Below are 18,072 nucleotides of genomic sequence, written 5' to 3' on the forward strand. Positions count from 1 at the left end.
CATCAATTACAAACCAGTTATTTAGGAGTTGTCAATGTGTGTCTACAAATGACTCACAAACTATTGAGAGACAAATGCAGGTTTGCACCTACTCAGTGCTAATGATGAGTGTGTAGGATGTTTTATAAAAACTCACTCATTTCCAATAGATGATTTATATTCACACAAGAATGCATTCATTCAGGTAGGTACAAAGCACTTAAAATTCAATAATTTAATATTTTGTATGTGCTCATCTAAATCGAGCACTTTATGCCTTATAAAAAATGTATAAATCAGATTTGAAGGCTGACAGTGCCTCAAGACTCTCAAAAATCTTAACAGACAAAGGAAAGACACATCACAAAGGGATACACAACATATAGCATTAATTAATTTATTCATCTTTAAATTAATGAGAGTAAATGTTGCAAATAAAAACTCAGAACACCAACAGAGCAAGATTAAAATCGTACAAATAAAATAAAATTAAAAAAAAATTAAAAAAAAATAAAAACATCAGTATTTCATCTCACAATTCAACATCAAAGTTATTTGCAACAGATAAATAATTATATATATATATATATATATATATATATATATATATATATATATATACACACTATACCATGTGTAGGAAATTGTGTAATCTGAACATCCAGCAGAATAACTCGTTCACATGAATCTTTGAATTAAATACTAAAAATTATATTTACAGACACTGGGCGTAGAGACAGCATTTGACCCCCTACATTACGGCTCCTTAATTATTTATATCAGTTTCAGTCCAATTCCACTGTTGCCCATTATTTTTAATCCATTTGACCCTGTTGCCTCATAACAAGAAGCAATTTTTTTAACTGATGTGGACAGCTGCTCTCTTTGTTTGAATTTGCAACATCTAATTTAACATAATAAAAACAATTGTTGTAAACTGAACAAAAATATAAAATAAAGTTGTGGAAAACTGGTTAACTACAAAATTATTTTATTTCCAGTTACTCTCAATGCATATGTTTCTTCAAGGCAAGCCAATTTTATTTATAAAGCACATTTCACACACAAGGCAACTCACAGTGCTTCACAGTCAGACACATTCGACTACAAATATTTACAAACAACTTAACGACATTTAGAAGCAAAGCAGAAAAAACTAAAATAGCTTACAAAATAACATCGGAAATAGTACGAGTCTTTGTTTGCTCTATGTTAATTCGTCGTGCTGTTCACTGCAATCATGTACATAGTGTCTTTTAATATTTCAGTATGTTTATTGACAAACATTTTTAAGCATTGGGCCCTTGCTCCATCTTTTGTGCTTACTTTAAAGAGACACAGTACAACCATTTATTTAAGCTTCGTTGTAGGGGTGTAGCAGAACATGACATAAAATATGGTGAAAGTTCAAGAATTTGTGTTAATGATATTGAGTGTAAAAAATGTGCCCATGCTGTGATTTAATTGTAGTTAACTACAATAACTCTTTTTCTGTATTGCTAACATATCTGCTGTACTTAACACAAATTTATATTCACATTTCTGTACTACCTAACATGTACATTTTTCACCACTGCATACATAGAAGATATAATGCTTTTAAATTAATCACATTTGATGTGTGTCTCTCCAATCACAAGAGGATGAGGAATCCCTAACTTTAAAAAATGCACTTCTTAATCTCCCAGCATGAGCATGTGGAAACCTTTGAAAAAATGCACATTTACTATTCAAAGTAACTGTAGATCAGCTAAAACAACTTACTGACAGTCACTCTGTCTCAATAACTTGAAAAAGATGTCTGTGAAATTCCAGGCTCCAGCCCTACTGCTGAGGAATGTAAGATTAGCCAGTTTCTAATCCTGCGTGTGTCCATCTATTTTCTCATATTACTGCAGGGCCATACTGGGACACAAATGACACTCTGTTTGACCCAGATTAACAAGACACAAATAGAACAAAAACGCCCTTGTGTGTGTGAGTTGGAAGGGTTCATTAATTAAAGAATAGAAAGCTTTACACAAAATGATGCCAACAGTTTACCAATCTACAGTGCGAGCAACTTTGTAATTGAAATTAAGGAAGATTTCTCACCTTAACATGACAGGTTTTTAGCTTTACACATCTTAGATTGTATGTCAAATCAGATGTACGTAGTTTCCAGTGATTTTCACTTTAATTTTGATTAATCGTCCATATCTTTAGCCTATCTAGCATTAAAACTAATCTGTACTGCACCAAAGGCATTTGCACTGACCTCTTAGAGCCTGGCGCCACTTGACTAACATATGGCAAATAAGTGTGTATTTAGTCTCAACTATCGTATGTCATATTGATTCCTTTAATATCATTAGGTATTTTACTTTGACAGCGAACCAATGTTACCAATGTTATGTTTATCCATTTGCCGGTTGAGACCAATCAAGCATTGACAACTCCCTGTGGTGGAGTAATTTACCTTAAGTGATAAAAAAATATATATGATTGCCAACATTGATCTCACAGTTTAATAAAATGAACGAACGAATGAACGAACAAATGAATGAATATGAAACTTCAACAGGGATTGTAATTTTGACAACTAATGCAGTACATATGGAAAGCATAATATGTCACTTTTAACACAGGTTGTTAATTAGGAGGACACCTATAAAAGCTTTATTGAATTGCAGCCGCATGACAAGAGATACATTAAAGCTACAACCTTAAACAGGCCTGGCTAATCTACTTGACACATGCTTTTCTTGAGCTCCAATAAACTTGCATTGTCGATCGAATGCAATTTGAACTCAAATGTCTTTTGTGGCCTTCACAAGACTTTTAAGACATTAACAAGCATCGGCCTCACTCTCTCCCCCTATGGCCCACTTGGATTGATGTAAAATTAGACTTTAATCTACCATCTGAACTAAATACACTCTCGCTAATGTCAACACTGCTCATTTTACAAAATGCTAATCCATCCTTTTCCTATTTTTTGTCATTCTAATGCTCCAGAGTTCAATCCAGATTCACATTCAATCCGTCCGCATTTATTTTAGATTGAAGTCTATTTAACACATTGAGCCCTCGGTTCACGCCTCATTTTAAATGAATCCATTCCCCTCTGTCTATCGCTCTTGCAGCCAGTTTTTGGCTCTATACACTACATGCTTGATGGGCCATGGACAGTTTGTGAATCGATTGCGTTGATAAATGGGAGTAAGTGTAGCAGAGGCTTTCGAAAATCTAACCTTTTAAAGCTAGTCCAGGAGTGTCCACTCATGGAGGCTAAATTACACACGGCCAGGCATGAACAGACACAAATACAAGGTATATACAAGTAGTATATACAAGTGGGCTGTTATGTTTGGCTGCACGGCTGTGGGATCGAAGAGATTTAGCACCAGCTTCTAGGAGCATTGTTAGGCTGTGGTCACCCTAGAGATTGGCTATTTGATTATTCTTAAATCAAATCACGGTAATTATTGTGGTTTATCCATGTTCTCAGAGTGAGGGGAGAGATGTAGTCCTTGTACATCTAGTTTCACAAAATATGTCGATATATTTACAAGCAACTCACATTTTCTGCCTTCTGGTGTTTCAAGGTTGCAGAATTAGCAATGTGCCCTTCTGTTTCTTAAACCAACCTGTGAAAACACTTACTCTCAAAGTGAAGTGGACGTGCAGAGGAAGATGGGTGAGATAGAGGAGCAGAAATTGCCTCAGTTTTGGCTGCAATTATGACATTACAGTGGCTATGCTGCACCTGTTTTTTCATACTATTTCTTCCATATTGGTTGTCCTAGATATGGTTTATGTATCACAATGAGAAAGTCAAATAATCAAGTGTCCGGGGTTCGAAAACAAAACTTAAGGTTCTTGTTCATGATGAATGATGAAGTTATTTCAGAAATGGAATCCTATTGATGGCCCTCAGGCAGACTCGCCTTGCTCCTCTTACCTCAGCCCCGCCTCTCTCTCATTCACAGACTCACTTTTAACATTTTGATTCCTTAATTAATTTATCTTGCCCATTTTTTTTCCCCAAAGGTGGCTCACATTAAATTACATTATTGCCAGAAGGCAACTTATAACCTTTTAGTCGTACAGACTTTGGGCATTTCGGGAAATAGGCAGGTGCTCCGGCTTCAACACTGCACATCCCCGTTGGTAAACAAAGCCAGTCTTTGCATAACAAAGACTCTATTGGGAGGATTTATGTGGTGTGTGATATCTGCTCACTTCCACTTAATATGTATTCAAGTTATCTAACGTTCTGATGTTTGTAAGTGCAGAATTGATTTCAAATATTTACAGAGATAGTATTGATGGTTTTTGCCAATGTCACCCTAACTCTAGTTTAGAGTATTATATATTTGTTGTATTATCTTTTAATTGTTACATTACTTCCTGAAAATGGAAGCATCTACAATTGTTTGATATTTGAAATGCTTCTTTTCATAGATTTAAAACAACCCCCTGCCAGTCACATAACAAGCAGAGTTAAACGTTACAGTAGAAGAGGCTAACGGATAAGAGCAGACGTTTTACTTCGTCCAGTGCAAGCAGAGTTGATGAACAGAATAACATACACCAGGCTAGCTACACCATCCAAATTGCTGTATAAAACACGCATTGACTGTAGAAAAATGCAACTTGGCCAATGAGAACACCACTGTTAGAAAACCATATTATTTTTATCTGCATTATGACACTTTACTGATTCTGAGTAGGGCCCAACACAAATAAATTCCTACCTCTGCCATTAGTTGAAGCATCTGCAAAGTACTGAAGGGACTCAGTTTTGATTGTCCAGAAAGTCAAAAGTTTTTGCTGTAGATGTACAGTTTTACAAAATCCTTGGGAGGTGAAATAGTGCTGCAAGACTATAAAAGTTTTCATTGTTTTTTTCAAGAAGCTGCTACCAAATGGTAAAGGCACCAAAAACAACCATTGTCCATTGTTGCTACGGAGTGTCTTAACAACAACGCCAGGTAACACATCACATTGCTATTGTCAGACTGGCTTCTCTGATGACGTCTTTATTCCAAGAATGAGACAATTTTGCAAAAGGTTCGAGTGTAGTGGTTTGGATTTGATGAATTTAACCATGCTACTGTCAGTTAAAATCCCTAATCTCATACATGCGCACACACACAAATATAAGCACGTCAAGACCGTCTAGACAAACACACACACACGCACACACAAACCCAGTTTAGTTGTTTAATGCCCTCGTGAGCACTCTGCCTATGGGGGAAACTGTCACTTTAATTTAATGCCGTATTCCCCATTATCCCAGCTTGCTAATTGATTCTGTCAGACTCTTCTGCTTGACAGAAACTGACATTTTCCCCTGTGTGGTTACGTCTGTCACAATGCATGTGTGGGTTCATGGTGTGTGTGCTCCTGGCCATTATTAACTTAGAGCCATGCAAACCTCTCCGTGACCATTGGTGTACTGAAAATCAGTGTAATAATTCAAAAGGTTGTAAAGTGTGACCTCAAATCTCTTTGTAGCATATTTTATCCTTTGCATCTTTTGAGTAATCAATAATCCATCTTTTTTTCTGCTAGTGCACATTTGTGTGTTCTTGTGTGTGTCTAATTCTTTGTGAATGCTTATCCATTTAGAAATGAAATTCACTTTACACACTAACACATATTAACCGACACAAATCTACAACATCCCTGGAACCGATTATAGCAGTGACGGATTTATTGGTAATTTCTGTCATATTCAAAGCTAACTGGGCTGATTTTACAGAAAACAGATGTGTGTTTACACGCCAGCTTAAAGCAGAGCTTTAAGATAAAAAGATTATGATCTAGTTTTTCTTTCCTCACCCTTGTGATATTTGCATGTTGAAATATGCTTCTGTCTGCTGTTTGAAGCAGGGCACCTGCTGCTGCAAGAAAGAAGAGTGAAACTAACCTAATGTCACATAGAAGGAAGGTGGAAAAATCTTTTTTTAGCATCCTGTAGGCACTCAGACCGTCAAAAGAAATAGAGCACATGGGGAAATGACTGTTGCAGATGTGATGCACAGTGATGTCATTTGGAAGCGCCTCTAATGAGTCAACGGCTCGTTTTCCCTGTCCCCATGCAAAAATGGTTAAATTTGGCCAGTAAAATGCTTTGATATTTAACAAAGTATGAACTTTTCAACTCACTATACGATCCAAGAATCGATGCAAATTTCAGAACGACCGTGCTCTTGAGAAATCTAACAACTTCCGTGACACATCCTCAATAAATTATGCATTTGTTCCTAAAATATACTTTTTGTTTACCTTCATCAATGGTGGTGGGGCTGTCTATCAATGCACCACCAATGGCTTCTACATCCTTTTTATTTCATTACATGTCAGGGGTTGATGTATTGCTTTGACTCTACTTGAGACACTCCAGGCAATCGAGGTTTTCTTTTCAAACCACAAGAGATTGACAGTGACGTAAATATTCACACATGCAGTCACACGTACACACGCTCACTTCTTTATTATTATTATTATTATTATGAAGGCAATGGTACACGTTCAGCCGTCTACTTTGTGGGCTGAACCGTGCTGATAGTTCACTTAGGCCATTTGTAGACCCATTGCGATGAAGCACCGCAATTGAGTTATCTCTGGTCAAACTCAGCAAGCCTTCTAGCTTCCATCAAGTAACCAGAGGATTAATATTAATGTTCTTAAAAACAGACTTGATTGTGAGAAATTCATTCCCAGGTATCGTTTCTGAATGTCCCGGTAAGCACAGTACCTGCCCATATGGTGGTTAGATGTTTCGTCTTCTGATCCACATTTTGGGCATGTTCCTAAACAAACATTTTGCTTTCACATTTTTTTATGCTTTCTTGGCCTTCTAGGCTCGGCTCATCCATCATAAAAAAAACAATCTTCATCAAATATGAAACACACTATATTTACATGGCACAATCTCTTTAAAAATACATACATGGAAAAAACAAAAAGCTAAATGCTCGTGCTGTGCTTTTTCACATGAGGCATAATATAAAACATGACGAGGAGCTCTTTGGCATTATAGATAACCACTGCAGGGGCTTTTTGACCTGCAGTCAATAGATAAAAACTCCTCAGACTGCTCAACCAATTCTTGTCTAGATAAGGCCACGTCAATCACTCCCCCCTCCCACCCTGTTTGTGATTGTCTGATCTTGTCGGTCTATTTCTTTGTTTTAGCCTGGATCTACCCACCTGTTCATTTATTTTCCGGCAGTCACTGTAACCCCACAAGCTTCTAAATCCCATGCATCTCAGTCGGGCTCTCCCAACATGATAGAGCACACACAGAACCTACTTCAGACTCGACTAATCTCACAGTCATCTCTGACCAGATTATCTCTTCCTGTTTGCTCGGGGGAAAGAATAGAAGGCAATACAGAGGCAAAGGGAAGAGAGCAAGTCGAATCCTAGCCATTATTTATTTCCCCACAGACACAATTTATGACAGTGGCGAAAGGAGGCAGGACATTGATGAAAACTGGCAGTCGTGTCCTGCAGCAGACAAACCATTCTCTAACTAGACAGGCACTCTGTAGAGCACAGACCAAGGTAGAAATATTGGTCTGCACGGAAATAGTGGAACCTACAAAGTCAAGGTGTTCTGAGATGCTGGTTGATTTTTTTTTTTTTCTTCAAGTTGTTCTCATCCATTTGTTCCATGCCGTAATATTAAGCCCACTTGAATTGGGGGTTTTGATCCGCTTTAAAAATGTATTCATCATCAACTTTTTACATTATCCAGTGGCGATAAAGCCAAGTCCAGAAAGTAGAAACCCTGCCACAGTTGGGGTGCTTCTAATCAACCGGCTCCCAGAGCTTGTTTCCCTGCCAACCTGGCCGCCTTAGTCCGCATTCAGGTGGTCATGTCATGTTCGACCACAGTCTAACATAGAGGGATTGAATGATCGCCTTGCTGCAGAAAGGATACGTGCAGTCATTCCACTGCCTCATTATTTATTTATTTGTAATGAAAATCTGCTCCACATCAACTTTTTACACATTTCCCCATTCTTCTGGGTATAACAAAAAACCTTGCTGTCTTGTTTAAATACAAAGCAGCAATAATCTTAACACAAAGGCTCCTTTGTACGCCGAGGCTCCAGAATGTGTCGAAAAATCAATCTCAGACATCACATGTGCGCACCTCAATTTCTAAGCTTCATGACTTTTTATTCACCATGCGTCTCTCTTAATCCTGAGGGAAGGTGAAAACATGAAATGAGGGTTAAATCCAGCAGCAATCATAACAGAAATCTCTTAATTTAGCTGGGCTTTGTGTTAAGGTTGGGATTTGTTTTTTTGTTGTTGTTTTTTTTATACAAGTCTGCTGCCTGTCTGGGGCACATTGTAAAATAAGACTAATTATAGGTTTTTCAGTGTGGATTTAAACATTTATTTTAGATAAAAAAGATATACCGTATTTTCCGCACTATAAGGTGCACCTAAAAGCCTCCAATTTTCTCAAAAGCTGACAGTGTGCCTTATATATGGACCAATATGGATTCGTGGATGAGGACTAACTTATTAAAGTAAGCTTTACGTGTTTATTTTGTGTATTGTGTGATATTAACGTTTGAGCAACGTTGAGTTATTGATATATTGTTATTGTTTTCACTATTTCCAGTGTTACTATATTGTGATTGCATTAACGTTTGAGCAACGTTGAGTTATTTATTCTATGCGCCTTATAATCTGGTGCGCCTTATATATGAACAAAGCTTTAAAATGGGTCATTCATTAAAAGTGCGCTTTATAATCCGGTGCACCTTATAGTGCGGAAAATACGGTACATAAATAGTGTATTTAATAATAACAATAATGTGTTCAATTAAGTGATTTCTGCTCTTCACTTTGAATTGGACATCCACTTTATTTTGGGATTGTTTTATATTATGTTTTCTATGGAAGGGGGATCCTCCCATCTGTGGTCTCTTCTCATTTTTCCCCAGTAGGATTTTTTGGGAGTTTTTCCTTGCCCTCCTGGGAGTTTAAGATCAGAATAATTGTCAATTCTTGTACATGTGAAGCCCGTTGAGACTTGCTTGTGATTTCGGGCTATATAAATAAAGTTGACTTGACTTGACAATAATTCAGGGGGTTCCATGCAAGGACGGTCTCTGTCTGCCTGTTCTCGATCAAATTCATCAAAATCCCCGTTGTGGTAAAATGTACATGTGTTAGAATAATTTGCTTTAGTCATTAAATATGGTTCTTTGCCAAACTCAGCTTTAACTCTAAAATGACTTTTTTTGCATGTAGATTATGTACAAAACCCTCAACCACCAAAAGTGTTATTTTGCTCACTGTGCCCTAAATAACTTTCCAAAGCTGTCCCTTCATGGTTTCCAAGTGCTGAGACTTTCATTTCAGAGCTTTGGATAGAGCCCAAAAGGAAGGGGAACATGCCCCTTAATCAAGACGACTACATGGAATTATTAATTACAGGATAATGTTTTTGAAGCTTGCTTCTCTGTGGATGCTGCACAATTGACACAGACCTGACAATGATCTTGCTACATTTCCCCTGGTGTTTTTCAACATTTTTAATTATGTAGAGAAACAAATATCACTTTCTTCTTGTTGCTGACATCTGGTTTTAAGGTTTTATTTTTTTGCTTGAATGGCACAGCTTGCGGAGCTGAATAGACAAAGTTTGTCTGCTGTAGTGACTTTGCCGTCACAGCGTTGCCCTTCACTGTCCTGGCCTGCTTGCACTGGATGAATAATTGGCACATTAATATTTTAAAAACAGCCAGGGTGCATTAACATAAATATTCTCTTGACGTTCTTTTTAGATCAACAGTCACAACCCGGGGCTCTGAATATAGCAACATGACATACGGTGTGTGCATGTGTGTGTGTGTGTGGGGGGGGTGCTTGTCAGCATTTTGAGTGCCCAAGAGTTGATTGATGGACAGTATTTACTAACAAAGCTTCCTTCCATCAACTAACCCAACTGAATGCAGATGGTCTGAAAAGGTCAGGCCGGGAATATGCATTAACATGCTGTTAGAAGGGAAATGTCAACCATTCTCTCTACCAGGAATGCATACACAGGATTTGGCAGCACCATGCCCCTCTGATGTTGCGTTGTAACGAGGGTGCCTAACGAGCCTGTCGCTCTTCTTGCAAGACAATTGTGATGCATTTTCAGGGTGAGACTACTGATAGCAGATTAGCATCTCATAATGGGATTCGTGACCACAGACAATCAGACCAACTGCACTCCTGTATTAACACGCACACACACTTCCACTTTCAGAGTAAATAAATAGTTTGTAAATATATTTTAGAATGGCAAATAAAATATTGGAGGAGCTAAACTGCGGATACGCTTAAAATATCGTAATTTTCGGACTAAAAGTCGCTCCGGAATATAGGTCGCATTAGCCATAAAATGCACAATAACGTGAAAAAAAAACATATAAGTCGCTCCGGAGTATAAGTCGCATTTTGGGGGAAATTTATTCGACAAAATCCAACACCAAGAACAGACATGAACGAGCAACAACAGGCTAAACGATAGGTATGCTAACGTGACATAAACACAAACAAAGAGCTGAGAACGGGCCTGACATAACATTCATAATTATTCAAATAACTATTACATAAATAACACGTTTATAAAACCATCTGTGTCACTCCAATTCATTAAATCCATCGATCGTCCTTTATGTCAACAATGGGTGTGCGGCGCCCATATAACGATATATAAATTCTATATCAAATAACTATTATATAAGCAATAATATTATCAAACCATCTGTGTCACTCCAAATCATTAAATTCATCGATCAAATTCCTCGTCCTTTGTCAACAACGCCGCGCGTGCGCCCTGACGTCAGCCTCGTCGTTATTCCACAGATCTAGTATATAACTATATTGTAGCGTTAACAAAGTACAAAGAAAGACGTGGGTTTGGTAAACGGCTCTTTATTTAACAAAATAAGAGTTCAACGAGCCAACTACTACTCAACTGTAACAATAAAACCATATAGAAGTTGCTAAACGAAATAAAATATATCAAATAACTATAACATAAATAGTTCACCGCAACACAGCCCCAAGCACCGGCGTTGACTTCCAGGCGTGTGGCGGCGTGGACTTCCTTCCCCGGAGGTGGCACTTCCAGCCAAGGAGGTGGAAGAGAGCTCCATAGAATAGGACCGGGCGTGCGTAAAAGCCACGTCCGAGCCCCATTCAACGTCCCCGGACAGCCACCTGGCCGAGCACCGGCCCCCTACTTCCATCCACAGAGGTGAAAGAGAGCTCCATAGAGTAGGACCGGGCGTGCGCAAAAGCCATGTCCGAGCCCCATCCACCGTCCTCAGACAGCCACGCGGCCAAGCGCCGGCCCCCGACTTCCATCCACGGAAGTGAAAGAGAGCTTCGTAGAGTAGGACCGGGCGTGCGTAAAAGCCATAATAGTTTTTCAAACCTTCTGTGTCATTCCAAATCATTAAATCCTTCAAACCCTTCGTCCTCCGTGTCACTTACAAACAAAGCCGCTAATGATGCCGGTAGTACGTGGGGCCCTTCGTCATCCCGTGCTCGAATCTTTGTCCTTTATGTAAACAACAGCCGCGCCACGCTGCTGACGTCACTTGAAATTCAAATTAGAGTAATCCCTTGCTACATCGCGGTTTGTTTATCGCGGTTTCACTTTTTTTTTTTTTAAATCTTTGAAAAAATTCACATATAAGTCGTTCCTCAGTATAAGTCCCCACCCAAACTATGAAAAAAAAAAACAACAACTTATAGTCCGAAAATTACGGTACTCTAGAATACTAAAAATACCATCCCATTAAAAATATAAATAAATAAAACGATAATCAACCCAAACATGCTCTTTACAATCTGTTCTAGTCTCGTCTCAAGATGATATTTTGATTAATTATGCATTTGTGGAATATGAAAAATGGAAGAGAGAATTTGACTCCTTGCTGTTGACTGAAAATTACGTTGCTCAGGGCTCAAGTAACGACCAATCACACCAACCTACGCACTCACTCACTCACTCACTCACTCACTCACTCACTCACTCACTCACTCACTCACTCACGCACACACACACACACGCACGCACGCACGCACGCACACATTCACACACACATATGTAAGAAAAAATGTGTCTGTATTATGTTGTAATTTGAGATAATTCAATCATCAAATAAGATCAAAGTTCAAAGAGTAAAACATTTATGGTGAAAACAAATTCAATCAAAACAACTGGCCTTGTTTAGAGTCTTTATTTAGCTTCTTCAAGATGGACATGCTATATCTCTCTTAAGGCTATTTTTATGTATGGATTTAAACATTAACAATTTATTCAATTAAAGCTTATTGGGTGAAACCTATTCAGCAATAAAGAAAATGGAAGGAAATTTTCTATCATTTCCCCTGTATTATAGCCCTCATTTACAACACAAAAATTATCTTTCAGGAAAAGGCCTCTAGTGTGGAAGTAATTGAGACAAATGGAAGGCAGTGAAAATTCCTATAAATGAGAAGTGATACAATATATTTTATTGAAATGTAGAATCATAAATCGCCATATTCATTTAATGAAGCTCGCTGACATTTTTAAAAGGTCTGCTATGATAATCTTCTCGACTCTGCTGTCATTCCGAAATGCCCAAATATGCTTTTTCCCCCCCCCCTAAGGTTAACTGCAATAATAATGCACATCGAGTGACAGTTTAGCAAAGGCGTCACATGACATTGATCTTTAACATGAGCACACATGGAGAGCCATTCATTAAGCATGACTAGATAATAATAGGCCCATTTTTTTTTACCCTCAACACATTTCCCTCCACAGCTTGCATTCATTTTTTTCACAAACCATATCATGCATTTTTAATAGCACAAATATTTTATGAATGTTATGTTTAAGATTAGGTTTACGCATCACTTGTCTTTACTAGGTCTAATGTGATATACGTGCAGACTTTAAAACACACGTCACATAATGTGATGCATTTTTAAAGCTATATTACTTACACCAGATAGTGACATTGATGGTGTAGTTTTTAAGCATCTTGGCCTGCATAATTTACATGCCTATACGTAAAAGATGAGCATCAAATAAAATTGAACTTTAAGCTGTTTACATTTTTGGAGGGGACAATATAAAGCATGAAAATCTAAATTCAGTAAATTTTATTTTGCATCCTCACAAGTTGTGGTACTTTGTACAATTTTAAAAGCAAAATTATTTAATGGTTTCCGCATTCAGTTGTGTGTTTTCGGTGTGTGGACTCACCATAGCCTTATGTGAATGCATGGTTGTGCTTGTGGGTGTCATGATGACCCGAGGAGCACCAAAACACGGATGGCTGCTTGTGTAGCAGTGTCACGTTCCCATTTGCCTGTTGAAGTCAGTATTGTGCCTGTGAACTGTAAGTAACAAAGAAAGGCATTGATTAACTGTGTGCGTGTGTGTATGTGTGTGTGTGCAAATGTTGTGTCATGGTTGATCTCATTAACTGCATAACCATGCAGTATAATTACAATGTTAAATTGATTTGCTCAAGTAGGCTGTTTCTGCATGGCCCAGCAGACCTTGCCCTTTCTGAAGTTTTGACATACATGTGGAAGATGCAATATTCTTAAGTTACTGTAAATATTTAATGGCTTGAAATGTACCAGTTCATACGCATTAGTACTGTAGTATATAATGGCATACCATACGTGAAAGGTAGTGTGGATGTATGTCTGTGAATGGATTCATTATATGATATGCTGGGACATATTTTGTGCACACGTACAAAACCCAGCAGAGACACGATACAAAGGAGTCAGGACTCGGGCCACAACACAGTGCAAGAACGTGTAAGACGCAAAAAAAAATAAAATCTAGCCTTGCAAAGAATGCACATTATTTGTTCAATACATAAATCTTCATTCCAAGAATATTAATTGCAGTTTGTATTTTTAAATGCATGTTAAAGTTAAAGTCCCAATGATCGTCACACACACATCTGGGTGTGGTGAAATGTGTCCTCTGTGATGTACGTATGTAATTTATAAACTCACAACACGCATTTGCCACACAACATCCACATATCTCACTTTTGTTGCCAACCAAGCTAATTATACACTTCAACTGACAAGGTATAATTCACACCGTTGATGTTGAAATTTTACCTCTGATCTGTGTGAAAAATGACTTGAAGGTCTGATTATTTGCTTTCAACACCAACAACAAAAAAGGCTGTTTTAAAATATACCTTAGCTGCTCACTGGCTCTGCCCGTTTGATGTCTAACATATTTTTGTTTGATGTCTCTTTTTCTCTAGGATGATTCCCTCCAGCACCAATGACTTCCTGGTTCGTGACCTTGCTGCCGGGAGAAGCTATGACCTGTGCGTCCTTGCCGTGTTCGACGATGTTGTCACCTCGCTCACTGCGACACGTCCCCTGGGTTGCTTGTCATTCACGACAGACACGGAATTCAGCCAGTGTCAGGCATTACATAGTCACTTCTTGGGAGGAACTATGATCATCATCATCGGTGGAATTATAGTGGCGTCTGTCCTGGTTTTTATTATTATCCTGATGATAAGATACAAGGTTTATAGCCACCAAGGGACAGCCCATGGAAAATCTGCCATTTCTACAACCGTGCCAAGACAGCAGAGCAACGGTCAAGGGGGTGGTGGTCAGGCCCAAGTCCTGCCTCGCTCTGCTTCAAAAATGACTGACAGTCAGGACGAAGAAGCAGTGGGTCCATCTGGAGCCATGTCACCTAGCAACACCCTGAGGGATACTGTTGCATTGGTTGTGGAGGAGGCCAGTGGGCGGAACACAATGGCACGGACAAACTCCATGGCCAATGAGGAGTTGCTTTCACCCAACAAGGCCCGCTTCACCTCCAGGGTTGCCATTGAGATGAAAAACAGACCACCATCTGTCGTCAAAGAGCCCACCTCCCCCAAGGAATTGGCAGGTAGAGCGCCAACAGACAAGGAGCATAGATAGTGGTGGCAAGCAGCCAGGGGCTAAATAGGCAAAAATGAATTTCACTGGGAAAAAAACAGATACATATAAAGAAATGAGGATGAGTTTTACAGGAAGAGAGAAAGTGAGAAAAAAAAAGATATTTCGGTAGTGTGAACTTATTATAATCAATGATAGGAAAAAGAAGCGTGTGAGAGAGTATGATTGAAATAAGCCAAGGGAAATTTGGGGGGAAGAAAAAACAATTTGATGACTACATTCATATCATGTATTTTTTCTTTTGTTAAAACAAACATTTTATACTAAAATATTTTGTGCAAATTCTACTCAAGATGAGTATGCACCCATGATGTTAAGACACCCTCCCACACACTCACCACCACCAAATTGCTCTTCAAAAGCAGTTGTGTTTTCTATACTCGCGCATTATACGGCCCACTGAATAGCTAGCATCCATGCTCAAACTGTGAAGTCTTAGTCGCTTAGAAATTTAATGTAAAAATGTAATTTGCACATATCTTTATTTAAAAAGAATTTTGTTTACCTTCCTAGTCATTTTTGCTGTAAACACTCAAACCTTCCTCAGAGCGACATGTGTTTGCGTGTAGTGTTTAGGTTCTGCTCCCTCAAGTGATATCTGTATAATTCCAGCCTTGGAATCTGTAGGAGTGAGTCTAAGTGAACCTCTCCTGGGTAACAATGTACACAAGAAACAAGGTAACCAATACCAAAACAACCAAACAATACATGAGTGGATAATGATGGCGGTGGGATTTAAACAATAGCAACAAAAAAGTTGGCTTGCTTTGTCTGCAGAAAAAACAGCCTTGCAATGACAATTCTACATATATATATATATATATATATATATATTTTTTTTAAACTAAACAAGTATAACAAGTGAATACTAAAATGCCTCAGATTGTGTTACTTCGGATAAGGAGCACAAAGGAACAATTGTGACTGAGTGACATAAACAAGTCTTGGCCAAGATATTTTATTCAGCCATGCCTCGCTAACACTGATATATTCAAATTATATTGTCACATTTCAGCCCCCCAAAAAAATTTCCAAGGTGTACAAATGACTAAAGGCCTATGTTCAGCACAGTCGTGAACCAATTTTCCCCAGTGATATTGGTTAAAATTTACCTTCAGATCGTTCACATCCTCTCAGCTCGAGGCTTCCATTCAGTCTTTTGAACTCTCATTTCCTCATAGCGCTCTTGTGGCACTTCAATAAAATATATAAACAGTAACTAACAACAGTGGAGAAAAATCTTTTCACTGTGCACTTTAAATAGAGAATTATATCACATTGGGTGAAGAATGTTGCATATTTATGTTATTGATTATCATTCAACATGCAGGTGGTTGTAGCATGCTCTGAAATTCCCCAAAGATCTGGTACGAGTGCCTGCTGTGTGTGTGTGAGAGAAAATATACAGACAAATAATGGGATGTGGTTGTACTGGTCCACAGCCAATATGTGTGGCTAACCCTTCATCCAAAGTAATCAAACAGCTGCCCATTTTCCATTTGAATAGTCACACAGTGTGCCTGCCAACAAGTGTCCCAAAACAAGTCAGTTGCTAGTGACGTCTAGACTTTTTATGGCTTTTAGATTACCTCAAGAACAATGTGTTCAACATTAGTGTGTGACGTCAAAAATTCTTAGAAAAACACTTCTAAAACTTGAGGAAAGCTCTCCAAGAAGGGATGTCACTTAAGGTCATTTTTCAAGTGAATTCAGCCACACAAATGATTTTAGAAAAAGGATTCTGACAGGTACATTCCAATATACGATGCCATAATCTTTCACTAGGAGAAACTTCTACCTCACTCAGCCATTAAAACTTTCATTTTCCTTATATAAAGTTTGTGAAGTCTTCAAAAATCACATTTTTAAAGGTTATATTTTTTCATGCAAATCATATTATAAATGTATTTTCTGCCAATATGTATGCTGCAGACTTGGATCACAGACTAAAAATAAAATAAAACCTTCTCTACTTGACTCTGGACCACAGTTAAAATTTCAGGACTAAAACTGTTCAATTAAGCAACCTAATCATGGGAAGAAAAGGCTATTCTAAGGCTAATAAAACTTTGTGATGACTGCCTTGTTCTCTGGATGCACACACTCAAACATGCTCGGGAAGGTTATTTATAATTCTCAGTAGTGCCATAGCAGACTTTCACACAACTAAATTCGCTCCAGTAGACTTCCATTGCAACTGCAATCTACTCAGGAAATTAGAATGAATAAATGGAGACATCATTTCACACATTGGGCTTAAACAGCCAAAGTTGAAATATGTTATCAGTGTCTGGAAAGTCATTCAATTAGCCTCTATGAGCGGGTTGAAATGAGATGTCATTGAGCGTATGATAATGATACAGGGAGAGGGGAGATAACATGGCGGCTTACTCATCTAGTTCAGGGAAAGTTTTGACCTTCATGAACTCTGTCAGATCGGTGTGGCAATTATAACCATTAATTGACCAAGACACTCGGTGTGTTCAGTCATACAGTCTGTGAGAATCTGCATTTTTTAATAAGATTATTTGGATGGCAAATTAAAACTTGCTGTTATCTGTTTCACCTTTGAAACCATGTGCAGTGAAATACTTCAGCAAGTGGTTCAAGTTGTTAGCCAAATTGGCCCCCTAAAGGGTAAATGTTTTGGGGGTTCATTCTAAGTACAACAGGGTAGAATTTCACTCAAAAATATGAAAAAGAATACATTTCATTATGCTACTGATCATTGTTTCACTTTTTGAACAAAACAACTACTGTAGTTTTTAATTGCCCTAAGCCTCTTCGATACCAAACCTGACTGAAGACTGTCAGTCAGACTAACATCCAACGAGCTGTCTGCACACTAGAGACATGCACAACAATTATTTTGTTAGCTTTTGCTACTCAAACAAGTGACAGGTGTCCTTTGCCTTCCTTGCTTTGCTTTGCTTTGCTCCCACAATCATTGTTTGGCACTTCTAGGGCAAACCATATGGAGGAGTAAGACGCAAATGTGTCTGAAGAGAGACATTTAGGTTTTTTGGGGTGTGTAATGCGTCTGTGATACATTTCACTCCTTGCTGCATTGCGGAGACAGGA

The 18,072-nt window shown here is 38.3% G+C and overlaps 1 protein-coding gene across 5 annotated transcripts in view; it reads left to right on the top strand.

Moving 5' to 3' along the window:
• zgc:172282 (leucine-rich repeat and fibronectin type III domain-containing protein 1-like protein) overlaps window positions 1–18,072 on the top strand; it is a 125,134-nt gene that overhangs the window by 70,444 nt on the left and 36,618 nt on the right. For all 5 annotated transcript variants that reach the window (XM_068651430.1, XM_068651429.1, XM_049726311.2 and 2 more), the window contains exon 9: window positions 14,292–14,941. In XM_068651430.1, coding sequence (XP_068507531.1) covers window positions 14,292–14,941 — 650 coding nt within the window. The remainder of the gene's footprint in view (window positions 1–14,291; window positions 14,942–18,072) is intronic.

This window comes from Syngnathus scovelli, chromosome 7, assembly GCF_024217435.2.
Source record: "Syngnathus scovelli strain Florida chromosome 7, RoL_Ssco_1.2, whole genome shotgun sequence".
Classification (NCBI taxonomy): domain Eukaryota; kingdom Metazoa; phylum Chordata; class Actinopteri; order Syngnathiformes; family Syngnathidae; genus Syngnathus; species Syngnathus scovelli.